The sequence below is a fragment of the Nyctibius grandis genome, chromosome 6, assembly GCF_013368605.1.
Source record: "Nyctibius grandis isolate bNycGra1 chromosome 6, bNycGra1.pri, whole genome shotgun sequence".
NCBI classification, from domain to species: Eukaryota; Metazoa; Chordata; class Aves; order Nyctibiiformes; family Nyctibiidae; genus Nyctibius; species Nyctibius grandis.
In genome coordinates this window covers 85,348,333-85,375,519 of record NC_090663.1, presented here as the reverse complement: position 1 = coordinate 85,375,519, position 27,187 = coordinate 85,348,333, and the positions used below count along the sequence as shown (strand labels likewise).

Genomic DNA, 27,187 nt, shown 5'->3' with positions numbered 1-27,187 from the left:
GAAGGTAGTAGATCTGTGAGGACCATAAATTCAACTTGGGTGGCTTTCTAGGGGAATCAGAAAACATCTAGAATCATATAGAATCACAGACTGGTTTGGGTTGGAAGGGACATCCAGTTGGATCCAGTTGGAAGATCATCCAGTTCCAACCCCCTGCCACGGGCAGGGACACCTTCCACCAGACCAGGTTGCTCCAAGCCCCATCCAACCTGGCCTTGAACACTGCCAGGGAGGGGGCAGCCACAGCTTCTCTGGGCAACCTGGGCCAGTGCCTCATCACCCTCACAGGAAAGAATTTCTTCCTCATATCTAATATATTTAGGCACAGCACGAAGGGTCTAGCTAAGAAAAACCCTCCAAATTTCCTAAAGCCTTATTGAGGTACCTCAGGTTGGGGTTCAGGGTCTGCCGCTCCCCAGGTTTTGTGGAATAAATTATTTTATTGTCATGGCGACACTTGGGTTTCCTGAAGGTGACAAAGTGATGGCATTACGCTGGGGAACGCCTGGATGAGGGTTCACCTGCTATGGGGCATCCCACGGTGCTCTCTCGTGGCTTTGCTGTTGAAACGTGTGTGACAGGAAGGAATTAAGCACCCACGGGCTGTTTTTTTAGCACTGGATAAATTAGTTATCCCATAATGTTTTAATTGAAAGGACCAATCATCTGAGATATTTATGGTGTTGAAGAAGTGTTTGGGAGCAGCTGCGGGGGCACAGTCCATCACCCACCAGCTCAGTTCCCATCGCCGCTGAGCTCCTCCATCCTCCCGGGGTCCCGCTGCCCACATTTGCCCTCGCTGCTTTGTGTTTGTCACCTGCAGGTCCCACGTCCACCTTGCAGAGCCCTGACTGATGCAGGGGGGGATGAGAAGGAGGGGAGGGGGTTTTTCCACACCCGGGGGCTCGGGGAGCTGGCAGAGGGGTACCGGCACCCCGGGGGCACGAGCTGCGAGTGGCAGCTGCTGCTCCAGCCGTGGGGCGAGGGGAGATCCCAGGGGGGCCAGGAGCCCCCCAGGGAGGGGGATGCCGGCCGTCCTGCCTGGGGGGCTGCAGGTGACCGGGGGATGTCTGGTTTTGCAGCCGGACCCCCGGCCTTGCAGCAGAAATGGAGACGCTGCTTTGCCTGGCAGCCCTTGGGACGTGCTGGCCCCCCCTCCCCGGGCTCGTCCCGCAAGCTGCTCCCTGCCTGGGGAGGACGTTTGGGGCATTCACTGGGGATGGCAACAGGCCGGCTGCTTCCCTCGGCCGACGTAATCAGATAAACTCAGCGTGAAGGAATAAAAGGGAGCCAGGAGCAAGGCTGATGGCGACACGGAGCTAAGCCGGAGTTCGTTGAGGCAGGATGGAGAGCTGAGTGGGAGAGGTGGCATCCAGGAGGGACGGTGGTGGAGAGGGGCCGCTTCACCTCAGGCAGGGAAACCAGGAAGCCCGGGGAGCTGGGAGCGCAGGGCTGGCTCCTGCAGGCCACTGTCTGGGATGAGGCGTGCGTCCGAGCAGAAGTCAGATGGTAATCTGTGATCTTGGCCATCCCTGGGTTGCACGTAGGGCGAAGAGCCACCAGAGGCTTCACGGGGCTCTGCGGAGGGAGCAGAAAGGGTCATTAGGCATTGGAAGGGGCTGCCCAGGGAGGTGGTGGAGTCACCATCTCTGGAGGGGTTTAAGAAAAGCCTGGACATGGCACTTAGTGCCCTGGTCTAGTTGCCATGGTGGTGTCAGGGCAATGGTTGGACTCAGTGATCCCAGAGGTCTCTTCCAACCTGGTTGATTCTGTGATTCTGTGATTCAGCCTATGATGCCGCAATGTTTGTGCAGGTCCAGCAAACTTCTGGCAACCTTCTTGTCCCCGCGACTTCTTGTACCGAGTTCAGATTGCTGATGGAGCAGAGGCAGGGGTCTCGCAGCGCTAAGATCTAAAATAAAGCCTTTAAAAATTGATCGGAGAACAAAATTTCTTGGGACTGCTGAACGAGAGATCACAGAATCAATGAGGTTGGAAGAGCCCTCTGGGATCATCGAGTCCAACCATTGCCCTGACACCACCATGTCCACTAGACCATGGCACTAAGTGCCATGTCCAGTCTTTTCTTAAACACCTCCAGAGATGTGACGTTGGAGGGTCGCTCGGTGCTTGGCAGCGTGCAGGGAGGGAATATGGACGGTGCTGGGCGGCTGTGACACGCAGCCATCCCTTCCCTCTCACCTCCCCTCCTCCTGCTCCTCCTTTTATTAAAAAGAAGAGAGACTGGACCGAAGCTGATGGCATATTTACCTTCATGAGTTTTAAAAAAAAAAAGTTAATTACTGCTCGGAGCAAGTCGGTGTGGCTGTCCTGAGCTGTCTTTTATTAGTAGTTGCCTTCATTAATTTCCCTCGCTGGATTTGCTGCTAATAGCCGCTCGGCCCTGGGCAGCACAAAGCAGCATCTGTGCCATTGAGCGGAGAAGCGGGAGTCAGGCAAAGGGGGGCACCGGGGGGGCGACGCCGTTTGCAAATCAACCTCTATTAACGTGATGGCCTGCTCCGAGGGGATGGATGGCAGCCCCGGTAGCCAGCACGGCAGTTTGGGTTGCCCTGCCCTTCCTCGGCTGGGCTGCCTGGGCACCCCGGGTGCTCTCTGCCCCCCCTTGCACCCCCTTGATGGGGAGGGGAAGCGGGATGCCAGCCCTACCTCTACGGGACCTGTGCCCCCCGCTTTCCCCTTGGGACCCCTGAAGAGCTGTTTCTGGTGACGAAGCGATGCCTAAATCCAGCAGCTGGGCTCTGGGGGCAGCTGATGCCGGGTGGACGGCAGCGGGGACGTGCTGCCTGGCGTGCAGGGGCTGCCTCACAGCTGGAGGGGTCACCCCGTGCCCGCGCTCCGCTGGAAACATCTCTTCAGACTTTATGTCCCCACAGTTAACGATAACATTTCCCTGTACCAGCACAAGAGAGTTTCGCTTATTTTGCAGAAACCACAGGGTGACTGGCTCTTAACGGTCATACTGGGCTCTTCCGTTGGACTGTGGAGTGTGGTATAATTAAAAAAGCACCCTTGGTAGCAAGTGACTTCATCTAAACCACTGAATTTCTTAAAAAAAAGAAGAAAAAAGAAAAAATTATTCTCTAAGTCTTGGCTGGTTCAAGAGCAGACTGAGAGGGGATCTTATCAACACTTAGAGATACCTTAGGGGCGGGTATCAAGGGGATGGACCAGACTCTTCTCAGTGGTGCCCAGTGATGGGACAAGGGGCAATAGGTACAAGCTGAAACATGGGAAGTTCCATCTGAATATGAGGCGGAACTTCACTTTGAAGGTGGCAGAGCCCTGGACCAGGCTGCCCAGGGAGGGTGGGGAGTCTCCTTCTCTGGAGATATTCAAAACCCACGTGGACATGACCCTGTGCAACACGCTCTGGGTGACCCTGCTTTGGCAGGGGGTTGGACTAGATGATCTCCAGTGGTCCCTTCCAACCCTTAACCAGTCTGTGATTCTGTGACTTTCTTCTGAAACCAGAGAAAGTAGCAGAACAGTGATTTTTTTTTTGGTCAGTATCTCTAAGATGAAACTTCCAGACAAACTATTAAATGCTCCATCATGAGCCTGAGTCAGCTATTTATTTCCCCCAATAATCACCTAGTTATACCACAAATACAAACCAATAATTTAAGTTCTGTGGGTTTCGGGCCGTGTACGTGTCTCAGTTCTTTAGGCGACGAGAAAGAAAAGCCTGGACATGGCACTTAGTGCCCTGGTCTAGTTGCCATGGTGGTGTCAGGGCAATGGTTGGACTTGATGATCCCAGAGGGCTCTTCCAACCTGATTGATTCTGTGATTCTGAGGTTATAGAGCACAGTAATCCAGGATTTCCAGTGTCCAAGCCCTGGGTGAAGACAGAGTGGGGGGAAGTCCTTCTGTCTGCGAAGGGCTGACACCTCTGAACTGGCTCCCAAGCTTGGAAAGAGTAAGGCCAGCAGAAGCTGCAGGGTTAAACGTGATGATGTCTGCTTTTACAGGGAACTAGACAAGCTGACACTTGATACTTGCTTTTAAGGGCGAGCAGCCGTAACTTTGGCCGAGGTGGCAAAACCCACGCGAGAAACCAACCAATGAAATCAGCTGCTAAATGCAAACATTGGGGAGAAATCAAAATATTAAGATTGATTTATTCCGCAGCGTGTCTAAACGCTTTTTTTTCCTTTCTTTGCCCAAGAGGTGTGAGCTGGAAAAGGCATTACTTTCCAGGGGTCTCCAAACCGCCCGTGCTATCGCAGCAGACACCGCGGGGCCGGCTGCTGGCAGCGTGTTAGGACACTTTGTCAGCGGAGATCGTCCGGGAGGTTTTGTTTTGCTGTTAATTGTCTCTATAGAGGAGGGAAAGCCTCTGCAAGAGAGGCTTTAACGCAGCATCTCTGCTGCCTGTTAATTCCCCCAGATCTTGCTAACCAGCTTTGTTTCCTCGTCAGGGCTCGGCGCTCTCTCGCCGGAGCACGGAGCCGCGGACGGACGGCGTTTGTCGCCTGGTTAAAGCCAGCGCTCCCCTCCCGCTGCAGGCGAGTCCATCCTTTATTGGCTGCAGAACAAGATAACGGGGTTAATCTCCCCAGTAACACGTGAGTTCTCATGTCTCACTTTAATCTGCGAAACGCTGGGGCCGAGTGTCCCGTCACATGCCGATTTCCCTTTTCTATGAGCGAGCGGCTCCCCGGCTCAATGATGGATTGTTTGCTCGCCTCTAACAACAGGCAAGATGGTGAATGCCCCGGGGTGACAGACAGTGTGCAATGGGGACGGCAGCAAAGCTGATGGCCCCGTTCAAGTTCACCTGACAAAGCTGAAGCAGTCTGCGAGCAGCGTTGGGGAAAGGATTATTCACACTAGCATTATATTTTTGAATGCATTTCTCTTCCTGCGCAGCTGCCCAGCTCCCCAGCACTGAAGGTTTATGCACCATAATAAAGAGATTTAATTTTTTTTTTTTTTCCCCTTTTTCCTCTTGCTTCTGCCTCTTTACACCTACTTCTAAACGGTCGGTGCAGCGATAGGGCATCTTTCCAAACAACTCGGCACAAACATCACCTAGAAAACAATAGAATTGATAAAAAGCAGGAACAAAAGCCTAAAAAAATCTCTGCTGGCTGCACGAACAAAAGCGGATGGTTTTGTTCAAGCTAACTCCCTGTTGGGGACTCATCTTTTTGTGGGAGTTTGATGCTGTGTTCCCTTTCTCATCGGGGAAAAGCTCCCCAAAGAAACGATCCAGCCGTTGAGCTCGAGGGCAGTGGGACATCAGGGCTTTGGAGGAGAAGAGGAGAATTTGAAATGAAGGCAACTTTTCAGTGCCGACAGAGCAGGAAAGCTACCTACCATTTTTCAAGTAAAGAACCCCATAACACACGTGATGGGGTGTTGGAAGAGCCCTCTGGGGTCATCGAGTCCAACCATTGCCCTGACACCACCATGGCAACTAGACCATGGCACTAAGTGCCATGTCCAGGCTTTTCTTAAACACATCCAGAGATGGTGACTCCACCACCTCCCTGGGCAGCCCCTGCCAATGGCTAATGACCCTTGCTGAGAAGAAATGCTTCCTAATGGCCAACCTGAACCTCCCCTGGCCAAGCTTGAGGCTGTGTCCTCTTGTCCTATCACTAGTTTAAATTTAGGCTTTTTGGTGGGGTGAGAGGATCAGGGTCTCAGTGTGGGCTGTGGGTAGGGGCAGCATGTAAATATATCACTTAAATATTATTGGACGTCTGTTCACTTTCATAAATATGTTTTGGGGGATGTGCCAGAAAAACATCCAATTGGGAGGTCTGCAGGCTGTGCCTCCACCAGCACCCAGGCACAACCCATCGGACATGTCATCCTTGCTACAGGCAGCAAATGGCAAGTCTCCTTCTGTCCTGCTTCGGTCAGGGAGGCGGCTGAGAAGTGCTTATTAGATGCTGGGCTCCCCCCTGAACCGCTCCTTTATACAAGCAGCTACACTCATGTCCAGGGAGATTATCTGTGGGAATTAGAATTGGTCACCAAATCTGTGGTGCTCACCGTTTCATTACAGGCAGCAGAGAGGTGCTGTCCTTAAGTGAGGAACCGTTCTTCTCTTGGGAAAGTCTTCTGAGAGTTTGGCAAATGTAGCAGTCTTAAATTATTCAGGTAAAGCATCTCTTGGTTCAAGAACACTATTTTTTCCTTGCAGAGTGGCAGATTCTCTTGGCTGTTACAGTGAAAACCATATTTCCACCTGTTTTGATGTTGTGTGGTCACATATGCACATAGCCATACACACCTCTGAGAGAAACTTCGCTATTTTTGAAGCAAACCAAAACATTACCATTAGTTCCCTGAGGCATTTATATAAGTTCTTGAAAATTTTACAGATGGCTGAAATACAACACTCTGCTTCTGTCTCACTCCATCTCATATTCCACTTCCAAAGAGCAGATGGTGCCTGTTGCCCTTACTGGGTCTGAATGGATCAGAAGTTCTCAGTGGCTCTGTTCTCACAAAGACAACGTGCACCTAGAGGTGTGTAGGATAAAATACTCTCCAGCTTGTGGGTCATGCTTTGTGACACCGTCTTGTGCGAGTCTACATCGGCAGCTCTACTGAGGGTCTTGTTAAAGAAAGGCAGCGACAGATTTCATTGCACTCCACGTGTTGATTATTAAAGAAGTAATAAATTCCTTTCTTCCCAAAGTTGGAGCGTGAAACATCTTTGCTGTTAAGAGAATGAATCTGGGGGTCTGTGAGGTAGATGAGGCCCTTCCCGTTACCTGTGACCCAACCTGTGGAAGAAAGGACACATCTTGGTATCAAACATTCCAGCCTTTTTGTTATCACACTCGGGGCTGTCTGCTTGGCACAGCCCACGCTCTGTTCATGTCACTTCAGTGATTCCCAGTTTGCACCTATATCAGCAAAAGCAGAACCCTAAGAGGTAGAGAGTGAATATTTAATGAAATGAATATCCCAAAGTAACTGTGTGCTAAAGGTCGAGTCTGAAAGGTTTTATCCTTGGCTCTTACCCAAAGAGCTCAATTCTCCATTACCTGAACAGGAGACCTTTTTTTAGGCTTGCCAATCTTAGGAAGGAAGAAATGTGACAAAACCCCCTGCACCTCTTTTAGCTGCTCTTCCTTTAGATGGTTCCACAAGACACATCCTTGCAGACTGCCTTGGATGAAGCTGTGGCACACTTGGGAGCACGTGGCTAAAGTGCTCCTGCTGCGATGCAGTGGAGAGCAAGAGCACTGCTCAAAGCAAAAGCCTCCCTGCACACACCTCCCTCACTTCACATCGTTTAGAGACAGTACATCCTTTATACAGCATATTCTACAACATGAGAGGGCACGAGAGAAACGAAGGTCACTGTAGTACCAACCTTGCAGATCAACAACAACGTCTGTTCCATTGGAGAATTCATAGGAGAAGTGGCCGTAGGCCAGACCGTACTCTGTGGCTTTGTACTCATTCTTTACTACCTTTGTGTTATTGGAGAGCTTCACAAACTCCCCGAGGATGTAGGGCTCCACGCTCACACATCCTTTTATAGTTCTGTCTTCCAGTATCTGAAAAGAGTGTTAATGACAGTCATGCAAGTGGAGATGTGACAACAAGGATGCTAAAGCTCCTCTAACTGAAGTCTTATTTTTTTCCTCCTAGAACTTTCCATCATAAGATAGATGGAAAGAGTTTTTATGTTAACCCACTGCTGATTCAAAACACAGGCTGTTTAGATGAGGAGCTCACATTTAACTAGAACAAAGGGTGGTACAAGATCCAACACAAAGTCAGCCTGACGGGGCAAACGCTGCAAGCAACGAGTTCTAGAAATATCTATTTTGTTCAGCAAATAGGAAACTTCTTTCAGGAGACTATGTGTGACTATGTGAATAAGCTAGAAAGCTGAAAAGATTTGGGTGAGCCTGCCCCTGCTCAGGGCTTCAAGGATGAACAGAGGAAGAGAGACTTGTATCTTGAAGTGACACTAAAATGAGCTTGACTTCCCTAGCCTATAGAGCAGAGACTATGAGGGGATGTTATTGCTGCTCCTTCCTTAAATTTAGGCCTCAGAGAAGTTGCAAGAGAGACAATCAATATAAATTGTCTAATTTTAGGTTAGAAAATAGCAGAAATTTTCCAGACATCAAGAGAGCACCTCTAGAATGATGTCTCATTGGAAGAAGTGAAGGTTAAAACACAAAACACAACACGGCTGCTTTTAAGGTAGGGCTTAATGAGTATAAAAAGGGATTATGCAGGGTTGTCGCCTGTGGTATCAGGGCACTGGACCTGATGAGGCATGAGGAGGTCCTTTCCAGTCCTGTGTTCCTGAAATTCAGCATCATGCAGAAAAGGCCTCCAAGTTGTCCTGCAGCAAATCAACTTGTCTGCTAGAGCATCACTTGCTGGGTTCTAGTGAGGTTTAGACAACTGTTGTGTTGCTCAAAATGGGTCACTTTGCTGTTCAGATTTCATAACTGCCCCTGAGAACAAATGTTCATATACTGTTAGATGATATAAAAGGCTGTGTAACTCCTGGGCTTCATTTACAAGTGAGTTTCTGACTTCTAACAGGACATGACATCTTTTCTGCCAGTTCACCCATTAACTTGTAGCTCTGCAGGTAGGAATCTTCTGTCCTGAATTGTGCAAATGCAGCTAGCAGGTAAGACCACATGAATGACAGCGTGTCGTCTAGAGGTGGCTTAACTGCTAGCATTTGAAAGTCAAAATTTACTTCAGACATTCTTCCCATCAATTCCTTTGCTTAGAAGACAGTTCTTACCAGGAGTACTGCAGATGGGATATAAAAGATTTGGGTAGGGACCTTCTGCTCATACAGCCTTTTGTTGAATTCTGTCACGTAGTACTGGGCAGTCATTTGCCGTTCCACATCACTGAAATGATGAAGTAGATCTTTTTCTTCTTTGTATTCTTTCCCAACGTACCTAAACAAGAAAAGTGTTTGGCGTAGCCAGATTTGCATAAACCTGCTGCTAAAATTAAAGAAAAGCAACTGAAACACCTTTCTGCCTATAGGTATTGTGATATATATATACCACCTCCAGGGAGGTGGTGGAGTCACCATCTCTGGAGGTGTTTAAGAAAAGACTGGACATGGCACTTAGTGCCATGGTCTAGTTGACAGGGTGGTGTCAGGGCAATGGTTGGACTCGATGATCCCAGAGGGCTCTTCCAAACTGGTTGATTCTGTGATATATGGCTAATTCTCTAATGCAAAGCTAGAGGTCAAGTAAAAAGGAAGCAACATTTAAACTTCCATGATATTATCCCAGCACAGACAAACGTGAAGACAGGCCTGAGAGCTGTCAGGAGCAAATGAACACTAACATGGCTGTTAGAAGACAACAGTAAAGTAGCTTTTTCTTCACAGAAATTAAAAAGTACAGAGTTACATGGAGTGATGGGAAAGATTGCTAAAATGCCCAGGAGATTTGGAAAAGCCATAAAACATTCTCGCTACAGAAAATCAGTCAAAACCTAACCAAATGCAAATCGGGTTGAAATAGACTAAAGAAACAATCTTCTCCCACTGTGACTATGATTTCTGTAGCTGTCCAATTAAAACTTGTACTGTCCTCTGAAAACACTTCATAAAAGCTACTCTCTAACAAGGCTCTGGACTAGCTGAATCATAGGTATAAGAGTGATCTTACCAGACAGTTTTCACAGAATCGCAGAATCAGTCAGATTGGAAGAGACCTCTTGGATCATCGAGTCCAACCATTGCCCTGACACCACCATGGCAACTAGACCAGGGCACTAAGTGCCATGTCCAGTATTTTCTTAAACCCCTCCAGACATGGTGACTCCACCACCTCCCTGGGCAGCCCCTGCCAATGGCTAATGACCCTTGCTGAGAAGAAATGCTTCCTAATGTCCAACCTGAACCTCCCCTGGCCAAGCTTGAGGCTATGTCCTCTTGTCCTACCGCTGGTTGCCTGGGAGAAGAGGCCGACTCCCACTTCGCTACAACCTCCCTTCAGGCAGTTGTAGACTGCAATAAGGTCACCTCTTTTCATTCATATTTACATAGAAGCAGCACTGATAAACATTTTGTTTCAGAAATTGGCTTGGTCAATACCTTCCCAGGCTTTCTTCTTGGTGCAGGAAGTGTACCCAAAATGCATTTCTCTGTTTGCCTTCCTTCGCCACGTTCAGGTAGTCCCCAATGAATACAGCTGTTTCTTGGCCTGTCCAGAGGCCTGACTTCTTTGAGTATTTTAAAAGAAGTGCAGCTGCAAAAAGAAAACACCACAAATAGAATGGACAATTCCACAGGACTGCTCTAAGCCTGCGCTGAGGGATGAAATAACCAGCACCCAGGAGAGAAGATAACCAGGCTCCTCTGAAAGCAAAGTACGGAGCTATAAAATATATGCTAAGAGGTATCTAGGTGCAGAGTTGGATATTTTACATTAAGGACAAAGAAATTGGTAAACAGGCTTGAGACATGCAAGATGGGATGAGCCCTAAGTGGGTTTTACTTCAAGAGCTCAACGAGGCAGCCTACAGTGGTGTTGCTCCTAGCTGCTGTATTTCTTAGTATATTGATCAAGTGGTTGCATATTAAGACATGTCTGTTATTTATGATTAACTTAAAAATCATTATCTTAAACACACAGTTTGCAGGGATGAAATGTGGAATCTAAATGGGAAACAAAACCAGAGACTCGAGTAATCGGGTAGAAAGGGCTCGATGCACTGGCACAGGGAGCTCAAGCAGCCTAAGTTACCTCTTGCACAAAGGGATTGAAGCAGGAGGGACCGAGTGGGTGTGGAGATGGAGCCCATTTCCACGAACCTGTGACTGATGTGCAAATGGGTAATAAGGAATAGGAGAAAAGAGTTCAAGGGAGTGTTCTTACATTGCTAAAATTCTTATACAAAAACTCATAAAACAAAAAAAAGTTCTAATAAATGATGACTAAAAAAATTGTGTTAAAAAGCCTGGGTCAAGACTGTTCTCTGTGGGAGTACCTGTTGCCACGTGAAAATGCCCATCGCTGTGTGGAAACTTACAGTATGATTTATGAAGCTGTTTAGACTTAAAAATCCCAGTAGGCTTCAGTCTCTGGGCAAGCCAATTATGTTCTACCCCTGCCAGGAGCTGCACGTAATCATCGTCCCTCAGAAACCGAGCATCAAGGATTCCTTCCTTTGTTCTCCCAGGCATGAAAACAAAGCCACTCCCCCTTGGGTTCAGAAGTGGACCTTCAGGGGAACTCTTGGGCATCTGTGCTGATTTGTACCATGAACTCAGAGATGAACTGGATTGTCTCTTGCTGTCCTGAGACTTTTCTTCGTCTTCTTCAGTAGTGGCACAGTGAAAGTGCTCAGTTATGGATACCTTTGCCCCCGAGGGGAAAGCTGTTGGTGCACTGGGAGTTGATTCATGCTCTGGAACAGGCGCTGTAGGATAATTGTTCACTAAGTCTCCAGCACTGATGAAATCAAATTCAGTGTCATCTACTGTTTCTGCTTGGGTGTGAACTTCAGACGCTTTGAGAGATCTGTTTCCCACCATGGCAGGTTTCCTCAGCAGGTCACGCACAGAGGAGTCGCTGGCCATTTTGGCCTCGATGCTCGTTGATAGTACAGAAGCACCCCTATTTGTGGGGGAACGTGCATCAAACGAGGGATCCTCTGTGCTATCTGCAACTTCTCCTGTGGGGTGGCCCCACACCAACTGGCTCCAGGGCCAGGGGGCGGGGGCACCACCACTGTCCTTGGTCCTGCAGCCCAGCTCTGCCCAGGAGGAAGACTTCTCCTCTGGCCTGGTAGGAACAGAATAGGGTGTGGAGAGGGAACGAACCGCGTTGTTCACCTCCCCTGCTTTCTTGTCTGAAGAGCTCTTTCCACAGTATCTTCCCTCCCGTAGTTCCTCTCCACAAAGAGACGCCTTCTCTACCAGCCTCCCAGCTAGGGGCTTATCTGCTTCTGAGGAAGGCTGAGGAGATCCCCAAGAGCTCTGCAAAGGCTCTCGAGGAGGTGGAGGCAAGGCTCTGGGAGCTAATGAGCGCAAGTACGCAGCTTGACCATTTTCATCAGATTCTGTCGTGCAACACTGCTCCTCCACTGAGCCCTTTTCCTGCTGCTGCCCTTCCCTGGGAGATTCTTTGCTGCTATTACAGTTTAGTTCCTCCCAGCTGGAAGAGTAACTTGATTTTGACAGCTTGCACCAAGAACTCTCTGAAGTAGTGGTTTGAATCCTGTTTTCATCATTTATTTCTATTTCTAATGGCTTAATCTCTTCATCAAAGGAAATTTTCATCACATCAGAACAGATGTATTTACTTCTTCGACCACTGAGTCTCTCTGAGCTACCTCCTGCTGTTGGTGAATTCTGCATTTTCACAGCACCTTTCCTCTGGTGCACTATTTCTTCAGTAGTACTCACAGTGTCTATGCTTTTGGTTTCTGTTCTTAAGGTTGTGATACAAGCTCCCGCTTGGGTTTCTCCTGGCGTGGTTTTATGAACCCTGCAAGTCTTTTCGAACACTTCACACACTGACAGATGATGCTGAGAATGCGTGACAAGGATCTTCTCAAAGTTGACTTCCCGTTGCAGGATAGGTTTTTCCGCTGTGCCTTTGTAACTGTCTGGAACGTAAGACCTGGCATCAGAATTAGGGAAGCTCTCCACTTGCAGGAGCTTCTTCACGGATGTGATCAGACACATGATCTCTTTGGCAAGCATTCCTTTCTCTTCCTCTTCTGTACATGAAGTGCTGTAGGAATGCAGTTTTCCCATGGCTTCTTTGCAGAGTTGACTCGCCTCACGCAGTTTCTCGCTCTCTCCACAGAGCCAACGATGCACGGTTGTGAGGCAGAAAGCTGCTTTAATAAAACTGTGGAGCTCCTGCTTGCTGGTGATGGGACTGTTATCATTCTTGGTGAGGAGGCCGATCTCAAAGGATTCTTTGGCTTTGGACAAGTAGAACTTTCTCTTCTCTGGGGGACAGTCTTTGGAGTGACTATAGGACAGCAGACACACCCCACGGATGTTCTGGGAGGGCATGAAAGAGGAATGAAGGAATTAAAAACCTGGACCTCTGTCAGATAAAGAGAGGAAAAAATAAGTTTCTTTCCCTTATACAATTTGAAGCAAATGTCAGCTCTAACTGCCTGCTGCTGGGTTTCCTGGAGAAAATAATCTTGCTCTTTTTCCTTTGAAATATAGCTGTAGTTAGAGGAGAAGCAGGCTTGAAAGCCCATCCTCTGTCTGTGGACAGACACTGCTTTCTGCCCACCTGCTTAGCTCAGAGCAACATATAGCATCATACCCACAACACAGACACAACACCTTGTAGGATGGCATGTTTGAAAGCTGGATTGGAGCCAAATTTAATAGCCTGGACTCTTCTCTTACACAAATAACACTTTTAGAATGAAGACTAATACTTACCACAGCCGTGAGGACAAACAGCGGGGTGTACTGGCTGTAGACTGCCGCCAGTTTGCAGGCCTCAGCAGCTGATAATAAGCGATGATTGAACTCTCGGAGAAGGCTCTAATGGAATGAAAAAAGCAAGAGGAAAAACCTCATCTCAAAGGCTTGCTTTCCAAAGAGATTGGTCTACTGGGTAAGCAACCCTGTTACACTGAAGCAAGGCAGCTTGGGATTTGTTTCTTGTACATTGTAGGTTCGACTTGAGTCTCGATAGAGCTGGACATAACATCTTAAACAACAACAACCAGGTCTGTTTGTGCAGTAGCCTTTTTGCTCAGGTCTACCATCTGTGTGTCACTTTTTGACCCTATAAATATTCTATATATTACACAGACACACACACACACTCTGTAAATACTCTTAATGTTTTCTTTTTCATGAAGCAAGGCCTTCTTCCATCTAGGTGCTAATGAACCTTTACAACAGGAGAAATGGAAGTTTCTTCAGCCCTCTCAGCACAGGAGAAGTAGTGAAAGAAGAGCAAAGTGTGAGTGAATTTGGGACAACAACATACAGTCCATCTGAAGAATCGACACACACAAATACCAAACCAAGTCTTACCAGGTCAATCTCAGCATTGGTTTTAAAACGTGCATAATCCTTCTCATTCATGGAAGCAAAGATGTCTGCCATAATACCCAAGGAAGTAGCAATTCCCTGAAAGAGAAATGGAAAATTACAATCGTGTTTTTCGCCTTGTATTTTGAATTTCACTGCTCACAATAAAGCAGGTTCTGTGCAGAACATACCAGAAAAACAAACAAACAAACCAGATCCAAAGAGAAGCACTGCTAAGAAATTCAGAGATGTCATCTTGGCACGTTTTTATTAATTTCCACTTGCACAACGTGTAGCCTGGTGGATATGTATGATTTTCCATGAGTGGCAGTTGTCTCGATCACCACCAGCTCTAGTTTTCACCTTAAATAGCATCACATTTTCCTTAGCATTGCATTTTCCCAAGGTGCTGTTTGTGACAATGCAAGCGAAGTCTTGTGATATCACCAAAAGCTGCACTAAGCCCTTGGTTAATCATATCTGAAAAAAGACTCAGTCTGGTTTACTGTTTTTCAGAGAAGACTATAGAAAACCAAAAATTATGTTTAATAACTGGCCAGCTGATCCCAGTTGTTCTAAAACAATCCAGGGTGAAGATGTCTAGAGAGATGATAGAAGTAATAAATGCTCATCACATATAGCCTAAGAAAACAAGCCTCTTTTTTAACATACTTCCCTAGCTTATTGCACTGTTTAAAACCCAAATCAACAGAGTTGGGCATAAGTCAAGAGTTCTTGCTGTTGATAATTTAATCTTCAGTTTCTAATTGGGTTTTTTCTTTGGAAACTTGTAATTGGTTCTACAGAACCAATTAAAACATAAGACATGAGCATGTAACATAAATCTATGAACTTGGTAATTGTCTCTCCCTCTGGAAGATTTGATTTATACGTGCTAGCTAAGGGTCTGCCCAGATAGATAGTTAAGAACATCAGGAAGTATCTGTATGCTTTCTGCACAATTCACTACACATCTTTGCTCCCAGAGAAATGTTCCGAGATTGAGGTCAAGCTTTAAGGTATGGCAGAGGAGAGGTGACGAGGTCTGGTTTTGTGGGATGTCCTGTGCTGGGATACAATTACAAAACTTCTTAAAGCATCACCCTAGGACTTGCAAGGCTTAGGTTCACATTCCTGTTTAGCTATGGACATGTTGTGACTGTTGCTTCATCTACAGGGGGAAGATTAGTGCAGCCAAGCTTCACAAAGGTGTTAAAGACAGATAGAGTAGCTGTTGCAAGGTGTTCAGATAGTGCAGTGCCAGAGAACATCCATCACCCACAAAAGATAGTGTGGTGCAGCTTGGGAACACTCCAGCAAATAGACATGCTTGGCTACTAGGAAAAAAATTTAGCCTTAGTCCTATTGAATAGATAAATAAATAAAATCTGTGGCTGCAATCTGTCCTTGTCAGAGGCACCTGTGACATCCTCAGTGCTGGTTCTGCTTAATGAAAACTATTACTGTCGTTCCCCTGCAGGAAAAAAGGTGTCCCTAAGTCTGTGTATGCATGCGGAAACAATGTGCAATAGAGACTCCAGCTAGAATATTTGTCCTGCGTGTTAACCTCATCTGAGGTGCGTAATTGAAACACTCTTGCTAAAAGGCTTTTCCTGAAGTAAACAGAAGCTAATGTGGAATTATTATTAGGTTGGCAAGATATCCAGAGTGAAAAGGAAATAATACCTTTTTATCTGGTTGAGGAAGTTTGAAATATCCCACAACTGAAGCCCAAATCAGCTCTGCTGCCTCATACCACATCCCTGAAATAAATCAGAACAATAAGTCACTAAGCAGATTACTGCTACAGATGGCTTTCAACAGTCTATTTTACACCACCTTGAGTCAGGAGCCCTCAAAACAGTATAAAACCATACTATGGCATTTTTTGCTTTGGGGACATGGAACATTTATTGGTTTCCTTTAGCTTTTGGCCGTGCATAAACACACATTTGACACTCATAAAAGACTTCAGCTCAAGAGTAATGGAAGATGAAAGGTCACATCAAAAGCATAAAATTAAAGCTTTTGGCCTCAAGTGCCAAGCCACAAATAAAGAAGCCCATCATGCTGAAAACAAGGGATTTTCTTGTCCTGAGAGAGGAAATTGTTGTGATGTACCTGTGATAAACTGCTGCATGCCTTTAGGAACAGCAAATTTGGGAAACATGGAGCAGCACAGGGAAAAAAGGAACAACATTTCAGAATGCTCCTTAACTTCTGGTAATATTATTAATAAAATGCTAATTTCTAAACTGTGTTTGCTTGGTACATGGCTCTAGGTCCTTGCTGCGAGGAGATAGGTGTACAACTCATCTGTGGCTGTGTTATGGGCATCAGGCAGGAGGTCTACACAAGCTAAAAGTCTGACATATGCCAAATGTACCATTTTAAAGAAAAAAAAAAGAAAAATTAAAGGAAAAAAAAGGGAGGGGGGGAACCTTGAGCAGACATTTATAGAAAAAAGCCCTACCAAGCTTTTGCAGAATCTGTCCTCTGATTTGTAAGCAGACTGACTGAACGAGAATCCTATCGCTCTCCTTAGCGTATCGCCAGGTACCTGCAGAGAGAGTAGGAAAAACTCAGTAGAGAACGACAAATGCTGTTATTATTTTAACCCAAACCCCAGTAAACTGCCAGGATTCTCGCCACTGAATTCAGCTGGTTTGAATCAGGACTTACAGTCAGATAGATGACAAAGTGACAGTGCATTAAGGAATATAAGTAGACAGCTATATGGGCAGGTAGCTTGAGTGACAGCTACACAGAGCATAAAAACAATCTAAAAAGTGAAAGGCCCCTTTCTCCTGTGAAGTAACAAAAAGTCACTGTATGTAAACACTGTACAGAGTTCCACTAACAATCAGTCAAAAGGATTAATATGGGATATATCTTTGTTGTCACCAGGACATACAGCAGAGCAAAATACTTCTAACCATTGGCAAAACATGTTTTCTTCTCAGATATTAGTATCTCATGAAGATTAAACCAAAAGTTTTCATGTTAACACAGGATGATTAGTTACACAGAGTCTTTTGTTATCAAATCTATATTGGATTTCAGAACAGAATATGAAATAAAATCACTAAGCTTTCCTAAGGATTGTGAACATTTCACTGCAATTCTCAGCATGAAGTATCTGTTCAACAACACATCTTCATTGTTAAACAAGTATTATCATTGAATATTATGAAAGTAATCTTAAAAGAAAAGCATAATCCCAAGAGAGATGAAGTACAGTGATTTACACAGTCAGTTCTACTTCAGTAGTGACAGCTAGCATTTTGTTTAAAGCCCTCTTGCATGACAGGTCCTTCTTATAGAAAAAGTCAGGAGTCATTACTGAGGTCAGATTGTCTGTGTTTGAGGCTTGCATGACTGTTAAAATTAGTATCAAAAACCTCACCAAAATAGCAGCTATGAAACTGGAAAAGAAATATCTACGTACCTGTTGCTCCATTGTCATTAATAAGGTTGCTGAGGATATATTCAGCTTTTAAAAGTTTACCTGATTAAAAATAATTAAAAAAATATAGAAGATGAATATAAAAATGTATCCTATGGCATGAAGTGAACAAAAAGATTCACAGAATCACACAGAATCAATCAGATTGGAAGAGCCCTCTGGGATCATCGAGTCCAACCATTGCCCTGACACCACCATGGCAACTAGACCATGGCACTAAGTGCCATCTCCAGGCTTTTCTTAAACCCCTCCAGAGATGGTGACTCCACCACCTCCCTGGGCAGCCCCTTCCAATGGCTAATGACCCTTGCTGAGAAGAAATGCTTCCTAATGTCCAACCTGAACCTCCCCTGGTGAAGCTTGAGGCTGTGTCCTCTTGTCCTACTGCTAGTTGCCTGGGAGAAGGGGCCAACTCCCACTCCACTACAACCTCCCTTCAGGTAGTTGTAGACTGCACTAAGGTCACCTCTGAGCCTCCTCTTCTCCAGGCTAAACACCCCCAGCTCCCTCAGCCGTTCCTCGCAGGTCAGACCCTCCAGACCCTTCACCAGCTTGGTCGCCCTCCTCTGGACTCGCTCCAACACCTCAACATCTTTCTTGAAGTGCGGGGCCCAGAACTGGGCACAGGATTCAAGGTGTGGCCTCACCAGTGCCGAGTACAGAGGGACGATCACTTCCCTAGACCGGCTGGCTACACTATTCCTGATAGAGGCCAGGATGCCATTGGCCTTCTTGGCCACCTGGGCACACTGCTGGCTCATGTTTCATATGGCATGAAGTGATTCATCAGTGAGAGTCCCTGCAAATCATACTCTTCTTCCCAGCACTGTCATTGTGTCCACACTTCGACTAAACTTTCCAATTAAGTATGTGCTGCAGATGCTCCCTCATGCTCAGGAGTCTCTTTGACACAGGCTATTTCACACAGACAACAAATATTGCAAAAAAAATGCTGCTGAGGCAACTGTTCCTAGCCAGACACTTGCTTCAGAAAACCTCATTGAGAAGCTGTATGATATTTAACCTGATATGTCCCAGTATCATCTGCACATAGATTTGTTGCTGTCAATGGTCATAAATGTACATGCACTACATTCTAGAAGATGTGGTTGCACAGTAAGGTTAAATTGTGTATATATCGCTTTGACTTAACACACTGTGCACTCCTGGAAAAGTGCTTAATCTTAATATGTGAGAAAGGCTTCCTCGAGTCAAGCTCCTTCCAAGTATAGCCGCAGGCTCTGCTGCCTCCCTGTCACTCTCCACCTAGCTTTTAAGAGCCACCTTAAGCACAGAATATATAGTCAAAAAAAATTATAGAAAGGATGCAGCATGCATCACAAGGTGGGGATTCTGCTTTTCAGCCCTTTGTCATACAGCTCAGGGGTTTTGTCACATGGCTGGAGTCATCCGTGGCAGGCTTGAAGGGCTGCAGGAGATGCCTTAAGGTCTCATTTGAAGAGCTTTATTCATGTTGAACCTTGCTTTTTGTCTCAATTGTCCAGCTGAATTCAAGGAGGCTGCTCCAGCCAGTGAAGCGGCGTAAGTGTTGGTTGAACTAGCCCATCAACTGGAGTGTGCCAGTACTCAGACACCACGGCAATGGGAGCATGAGAAGTACACAGCCACAAATAAAAATGCCTATGGAACTTACAGTTCTCTTTTCTGCTAATAAAATATTCCTCAGTTGGGTTTTTCAGAGCAGGTTTGTCTGGCTTTGTTTTCTTCTCCTCAATGGTACAGAGGGAAGATACATTAAAAATCCTTCAGGTTTTGCCCACGTTATAGGAATGATGGAATTTTTTTTAAAATCAATTTATCCTTGAGGGGTTGTAAACTGCATTGTTTGTGTAGTCAAGTGGTCCCACTGAAGGAAAAAAAAAAAGCAGCTGGGACAGTGCAGAGAAAATGCTGGGATTCTAATTTACTTTTTAAAGGCCCTTAGTCAGAAGTATAGCAATTCAGACATCCCCGTTTGAAACCAGCAGGGAAGGTTTGTTAAGGAACAAAAGCTCCAATTAGTATTTTCCACACCCTTTCACAATTTTCTCTCCTGCTTTTGGCTCTGAAACCCTTTATACCAGCCCCTTTGTGCTAGTGAGAGGAGCTGGGAGGGCTCAAGGGGGCTGGGAGTGGGCTGTGCGTTTGAAAAGATGGCACCAGGGGCCATAAGCATGTCGTCTCCAGCGAAGGACAAAGTGTCTTCTTCAAAGTCAAGTAGTTCCTAATTGGGCTGGAGCTGGGAAGATGGAGAGGTACCTGCGTTGACGGAGAGGCGAGCCTGGCGGATGAGCACCTGAGGACCGATCGGTGTGGTGGGCTGCAGCCTGTGAAGACCCTTGGCAATCTGAAGAAGTTTGCTGGAGGCATCAATCCAGTAGAGGAACCGGTCAATCAGGAACACAATCGCAGCTGCTGTCACGCAGTCCTTGACCACGATGGAGGCTTTCAAATAAACCTGGAAAGAACACCAGCACCTTGGAGAAACTCACCTCGCAGAGGCTCAGGGAACTGTCTACAGAAAATACTCAGCTGGAGTAACCTCACCTCACCACCTACGTACCCTTTTAGAACAGATGGGATATCCTTAGTTGTTTGCTCTAAGATGGCTACACACTTTTACAGCAAGTGGAGCACTGAGCATTACAAGAAGCAAATATTCACTAGCAAGTAAAAGGCTGTCTCAAAATTTCTACTCACCTTATAATCTTTATGTTCCTACGCATTTACATCATGGAGGAAGTCTTTGTGGCAGTGATCAGATAGGATTGTAACCTATAATTATGACTATTCCTGATCATATTTTCATTTTTAAGATAGGAAGGTTCCAGCTGTGTATTTTGTTTGAGCTGTCGATATCATTCCTGACTTTTTGGGGGTCTTTCTAATTGTTGTTTAGTATTTGGAACCACATAATTTGGTGGTCTGTTAATGAATTTAAATCATGCCCTACAGATTAGTAGTAGTAATATTAATTAGTTTAAAAGGGGGACATGAGTCTGGCAAGACTGGAAATGGTCACTATAGCCATTGTTCCAGATGAAACTCAACCCATCCACTCCTTTGAACACCACAAACAAACCACCAGCCCAGGAGCTCGATATTTTTCCCCTGCAGGTCATCTTTAATGACTATTGAGTCTGAATGAACTCTCTTGGATTCCCACAGCAGTTGAGCCATCACACTGACACAAGGAATCAGCTGGAACTCCTGAGACAGCATGCTCTGAAGAGGACAGGAGGCCAGCGAAGACAGCCATGAGGAGGCACATAGCCTCAACGCTGTTGCAGAAGTCCACATGGACCTGGAGACATCTACTGAAAACCAACCCCTTCCCATGGTGGGCAGGAGTGCCAGCCGAGGAGCAAGGAGGGGTTCCACACGCTGACATCCAGGCCATTCCCTTTTCACAGGTTTGTCACTCAGGGTGGGGAGGATGGTACCCAGTCATCATTTCACTGGAACACTTGTCTGAAATACAGCCAACTGCAGCTACGGAGCCTCGTGGGTGTCCTGACCTGTCTGGTCTTCAGGGCCACCATCCATTCAGCAGCCTCACACTGCCTACGGAGAGCCCGGCTGCCCAGCCTGGCTCAAACACCTTGAGGCTGGCAGTGGTCAAGTACTGCTTTGAGGTGTGGTCAGTCACAATAGGAAAGAAAAACCAGAAAACACCTTAAACCATACAAAGCCTCCTCAGAAAAAAGGATGTTTTCTCATCTCGTTCATGTCAGCGAGCAACTCCACTCATGACAGAGTAAAAACAACACCGGGGAGGGAGGATCAGGCCCCACAGCACCATCAGAGGATGAGAGACTGCCAAGAAATCTGTGTCCAAATGCCTACTAAACCATCAAGTTTTGCAGCTCTCTCCCATTTTTGTCTTAGCATCAGTCTCCTTCCCTTGCCTTCCTTGTATGAACGCACAGGCAGAGCCAGAGACAGCAATGCCCACGCACCGCTTGGGCTTCTTGGGCTCCTCCCCACCCTCATTTCTCTTCTCTTGGCTTTTAGCTCAGAGCCCCACAATCTCATCAGCAAGACTCATTCTTAATTTCAAGCAGCATAACCACCGTCTCAGCTGTGTAGGAGAAAGCCCATGTCCAACGGTTTGGAGAAGAGCCTACGGTACGGCACGAGGGCCAGCTTGCAGCACCGATCTGTTGCAAGCATTTGCTAATTGTTTGCCCTTCAGCAAGGCAGATTTGTACAAATTTCCTATTTTTTTCTTTTCCCCCTGAGCCTGAGTTGCATTTTTCTAAGAGGATGGCACTTGAAAAGGATTCCTGGAGCCGGGCACGCACAACTCCGCTTGTGCCGGCCAACAATGGAGGAATCCCCCTCTCCAAGCACCTGTAAACTGACACTGCAAACCAGCCTTTCGAAATGCTCATCAACAGGCCATATATTTAAGCACAGAGCATCGCCTAATCTATTTTTTTTTCCTCCCCTTCTTCCTTTAATAGATGGGAGCACAAAAGCCTGAGAGAGGGTGACCTACCAAACAAAAGGGCCTTTGAGTTCCTAGGAAAAGTAGACTTGGAGGAGGATGGAAGGAATCCAAGTGGCCCTATTATTTCCACTTGCACTAATTAGACATTTTTCTGTCAGCTATTGAGCACTGCTGAGAGGCCAAACTCACTGAATTCATTTCTAAAGTGTTTACAGAAGTTTGCATCTGTTTGTGTCTCTTCAGGAGGAAAATAAGCACTTCAATAGCATTGTGGAAAATCTAAACGAAGCATCCTATTCCGAAGGGCTTGGCAGGCTCACAGCTGCATAATTTAACTCTCCGCTCAATGCCCAAACCTCTCGTGTCCCTCTCCAAACCCAAATGGACACCAAAATGGAGAAAAGTCAAGCTAGGGAGAGAAACTCTGCTATTTTTTTATTTAAAAGGGAGGGCTGCACGCTGTGTGGCACACAGAAACACGGCTCGATGTCAGTCTTTGCAATCACGTCCCCCCTGTTCTGAGCAGTACACCGAGAAATTCACACCCGCTCCTTTCATCCCCTGCCAACTCGTGTGACTGGAAAATTCCTCAGCACCTACAGCTGAAGCACCGGCGTGCGGGCACGCACCCGAACCGTGCACAAACACCCTCCCCGTGCCACGCTGACACGCAACGGGGGGAGAGCGGCTCCCTCTCACCCAGCCCAGACCCAGGGAAACCCTGTTGACTTCCACGATGTCACAGCCTACCCCGACACAATCAGAACCTCGCCACAGCCTGACACTTTGTTCTGCGTAGCGGGCTGGCAGCCTGAACAGATTTACTCACTTGCTTTATCGCTTTAAAGGCGATGTAGTCGCATCTACGCGGAGAAAGAGCGAGGTACGCGCGCACTTTGTCTTCACATCTGTGCCCACGCTGTGAAATGCATAAGTCTAATTGAGTTTATGACACAAAGGGAACCTCACGGCTGGGAAGTGGAATCAGGTGGCCAGAGAATTAAATTTGCACCAGATTTCTATACATGGACCATTGGGGAAAATGCAAAACAGCCTTTAGTGAAGGGTTTTTTTTGCTTTAATGGCGCTGAGTGGGAGGGTGTGCTGTTTGCATGGTTTCCTGCATTAGTGGGTTAGCTCCTCCTCACACCCCGCTCTGAAGTTTGGGTCCCAGCGTTGGGTTCAAAGCCACGACGCCTCCTTTGCATCGGCAATGGGGGCCGCTCCCAAGAGAGGGGAGAAGCTCAGAACCGGGGGCCATCTGGCACTAGGACTGGCAGGAAAGCGTCAAAGGGAAATTATTGGTGCATAGTAAATGAGGACGAGGAGGAGGGGAAGAAAATAGGGGAAAATCTTTATGTGGCAGCTGATGTAAGAGGAATTACAAGCCCAAATAAATGAAATATTGATTTAATCCACTCTCTCTGCCCTCTTTATAAAGCAAAGATCCCAGAGGCAACCCCCCCCCTCGCAGCCTGTGGGCTCAGAAGGGTCCCCCTTGGAAAAACACCTCTGCAAGCAGTGGGGTTAGAAAGCAGGGGCAGGAATAATTTCCTTCTCAGAGTGTCCCTGCAGTTTTGCAGACACTCTGGATTTCTGTGTTTGCTTGTATCCATTCATCTCAGACTGTTTCAGTCTTTGTTTCATTTGTCACTGCAGCTGAGGTTTAAAATCTCAAAACAAACAAACAAAAACAAGAGCAGTCAACAAAGAATTGCTAATTCTGTGCACCAGGCAGGAGTTTCAGCGGCACATACTTCCAGGCGCTTTGAGTCCTCTCCCAAGAGCTGCTCCTAGTTAGCACTTCACTGAACCCTAACAAATCGCCTGGTTTCCTTTCCCCCTACGTTCGTCCCCTGTCAGATTAAACACGGAGTCACAACACCAACGGATTTGGCTCAAGTCTTTCACCCTTCTACCCCACGCGCTGCCAGCAAAGCCTGTCTTTCCAAGAGACCAAAGCTGCTGTCACCGCACGGGACTTCTCTATCCATCTCTGCCTTTCAGCTGGCAATCAGAGCCCACTCGACAAACAACAAGGAATTAAGCCTCCCCACCACCTCTGTGACGGGCAGAAGAAAGCATGTCCATCAAGACAAAACAGAGAAGGCACCAGCCCTGATGAAGCTGCTGTTGGCAGGTAGCTCTCAGCGCTGGGTAGGGGTAATGGAGGGAGTGCACCTACCCGTGGGGGCAAGTGGGAGAACCATCCGTGTGATGAACTTGAGCAGTCTCGGGAGGGAGGAAAGGAGCAGGCGGCTCAGGCTGCTGAACAGCAGCATTTTGGGGTGAGGACAGAAGCAGAACTCTTTAAAGCGCTGAGGAAGCTCCTCAAGGGGTTGTTTCTGGAGGCTTCACGCCTGACAAGGCAGCAGGAGTTTGAGGGAGTCATCTGCAGGATGTAATTCTTAATTACTACCAAGGATAGGTGCAACAATCATTTGTGAGCCTGATTTGTCTTGCTGTGCTCAACTTCTAGTCTATCTATAAACTATTGTGATGATTCCCTGTGGTACATGAAAATACTATGTTGAAGGGGATATTTTAATACTTAAAAATAGCTAAGTGCCAATGACAAAATCCCCCCAGGAGGGCAGCATCAAGACCATTATCATCAGCTAAAAATCCAAGAGTCTCTTTCCTAAATCTGCATCCTCAAAACATCAATGCATTTGAGAAGTAGTTTAATTTGGAAGGAAAATATAACGTAGCAATCTCAGGAATACAACATTTAGTCTTTTCCAAGGAGGAAATACTCCATGAAGCTGCATTTGAGAAGAGGAAATCCTACCCACGAGCAAAGTCAACTGACAGCCCTACAACCTAGGATCAGAATTCCCTTTTTTTTTATTTGCTCCACATAAATTTTTTATGCTCCACATAAATTCTGCTGCAGTTTTCCCACACAGGCAGCAGAAAACTGAGTGTTTTGCAGCGTTGTATGCTGGCAGCATCAGGGCTGTCACCCTGCACAGCTGAAGCTCTCCTGCCTGCACTTGATTTCTGATACTTCTCACTTACAAAGCGTCAGGGATTGTGCAGCGTGAGGGAGGCTGGGGTGCTACAGATTCCCTCTCGGGCTGAATTCAGCCCACAGCCACAGCTCTCCCTTACGTCACTCTCCGTTTCACTGGGATCACCCAAGAAGAGCTCTTATGAGGCAGGTAGCAAAAGGTCAGCCTGAACAACCAAAGATCCCAGGGCTACAATTTAGGGCTTTAATTCTCCTGTTACGGCACCAGCAGTTAGAAGGAGGAGAAAACTAAATCCTCAGCCCCCTCTTCAATTCTTTTTCAAAGGCTCCCAGCTCTTAAGTGCCACATACACCTAAGGGTAGTTAGGGCATGTCCCTAATGGCAATCCATCAGCACATAATTAGCCAAGGTCCAGGCAAGGGCTGTGGGGAATTATTTTCTACTCTTTTCCATGTTCCCATTAACTCCCTTGAGATTCTGTGCCAGCAGGGCCAGGATCCACACTGCCCCATCCATGGCAGGGAGCTCGGAGTCAGCCTGCACGGCTCCCTACAGCGGGTGCAGAGGGACCTGCAGGAGCCCTGCTCTTGGGGGCTTTTGCTTTTGTTTTCACACCACACCTATCCCAGCAGATCCTGGTCCATGGCTGAATGCCTGAGCCTGGATGCAGGAACTATTGATACATAGATAAAAATGAAGTGAAGCCCCACATCATTACAATGGGTTTGCAAACAGGCTGTGATCCTGCAAAAAAATAATTCAAATAGTGATGTGGCATGAATCACCCCTCAGGAGAACTACTTGTGTGCGTCAAGTTGTCCTTCAGTGAAGCCCACAACAGGCTTTGTGGGACCAAAGCCTACGTGTACATGTGCATGTTGCCCTCTATTGGCTGGTCACCGAGCACAAGGCTATTTCCATCCCTTGGGATAGCAAAGATCTACAGGAAGGGTAACCCCTGGCAGCCTCCCTTTTGGATCTGCAGCCCCAGTTTGAACCCCACAGCGCAGCTGGTATTTAGAGAGAAAGAGTAATCCCTCCTTATTTACACTGGTCTAGTTGACATGGTGGTGTGAGGGCAATGGTTGGGCTCGATCCCAGAGGGCTCTTCCAACCCGATTGATTCTGTGATGCTGTTACAATTCTGATTTTGCTTGGATTTGTTAAAAATCCCAGCACTGCTTAGTTTTTGCTTTGGATACAGATGTTGGTCATCACCCTTCAAGCCTCAGTGCAGATTCCCACCACGTCATGCTGAGACAGGGGACTGCAAGGTGGGCTTGGCTGGCTAGCTGGTGGCAGCTGAGAGGGAGGCTGCTCTCTTAAAACCTGCTAAGAAAAGGTGGAAACCAGTATGTTGAGCTTGTTTAACTGGGGTGGGCCTTTGTATTGGTTGGTGAATCCCTGCCAGGGAAAAGAAAAAAAACACTAAAAAACCCCAAACCAAAAAAACCCACCTTCTAGAAGATGCAAAGCTTTTGTAAAACCAGAAGTGCTGGTTTGCCTCAAGAATTACAGTAGATCTGCCTTCTTGATGGGTCAAACTGGCACGCAGCCTCCAGCAAGGGGTATCCCACTTTTTCAAGTGCAACACTATGGCAAACCCTTGAAGCCAAAGCCTAATCTGCTCACTCAGTGTGCTGGTCTCATGGAGCTTTTCAGCCTACTCGCTGAGTAAAACATCCTTATGGTGAGCCCTGGTAGCCAGCTCTGCCTCCTCCTAACACCGCCAGCGTGTTATGGTAGTGAAGTGCCTTTCATTCATGGATCTCAAAGCACTTTTAAAACATAATGAATTACGGTTTATGAGCTTATTCTAAGCATGGCAAAATAAACAGAGATGAAAAATTTTAAAGGTTTTTCTGAACAATAAATTGACAAAGACTTACTTTTTTTTTTTCCTCCAGGGAATTAAATTATCCTTCTGTCCCTCATGCCAAAAAAAAAAAAAAATAAGAAAAAAGTTGATAAAAGTCTTGCTCAGACTTTTATCTTTCCTCATCACACTGTAATCACTTCTCTTCAGCTTCATTTCCCCCCTAGGTTTTTATTCAAAGAACTGAAGCAGCCTTTGCTCTGCCTTGAAATTTTATTTAAAAAAAAAAAAGGGGGGGAAGGGGGAGGAAGGAATGGATGAAGGGGAAAAAAATCCCTTTTCCTGACTAATACTAATAATACAGGTCAAAATGTCAGTCTGTCTACAATTAAATGGAAAACAAAAAAAGCTTTTCCCTTTTTCCCATGGTACAATGGCGCTGGAATATAAATTACCA

At 46.6% G+C, this 27,187-nt stretch overlaps 1 protein-coding gene across 1 annotated transcript in view; it reads right to left on the bottom strand.

Moving 5' to 3' along the window:
- Window positions 1–1,200: 1,200 nt before the first annotated feature.
- Window positions 1,201–27,187, bottom strand: part of ALPK1 (alpha kinase 1) — a 48,404-nt gene continuing 22,417 nt past the window's right edge. The window contains exons 4-16 of the mRNA XM_068403556.1: window positions 19,746–19,944; window positions 17,469–17,528; window positions 16,494–16,580; window positions 15,707–15,783; window positions 14,024–14,119; window positions 13,418–13,522; window positions 11,719–13,018; window positions 11,032–11,619; window positions 10,094–10,247; window positions 8,774–8,936; window positions 7,367–7,553; window positions 6,031–6,770; window positions 1,201–1,578 (exon numbers count right to left, since the gene is read on the bottom strand). Coding sequence (XP_068259657.1) covers window positions 6,574–6,770; window positions 7,367–7,553; window positions 8,774–8,936; window positions 10,094–10,247; window positions 11,032–11,619; window positions 11,719–13,018; window positions 13,418–13,522; window positions 14,024–14,119; window positions 15,707–15,783; window positions 16,494–16,580; window positions 17,469–17,528; window positions 19,746–19,944 — 3,213 coding nt within the window. The 3' untranslated portion in view covers window positions 1,201–1,578; window positions 6,031–6,573. The remainder of the gene's footprint in view (window positions 1,579–6,030; window positions 6,771–7,366; window positions 7,554–8,773; window positions 8,937–10,093; window positions 10,248–11,031; window positions 11,620–11,718; window positions 13,019–13,417; window positions 13,523–14,023; window positions 14,120–15,706; window positions 15,784–16,493; window positions 16,581–17,468; window positions 17,529–19,745; window positions 19,945–27,187) is intronic.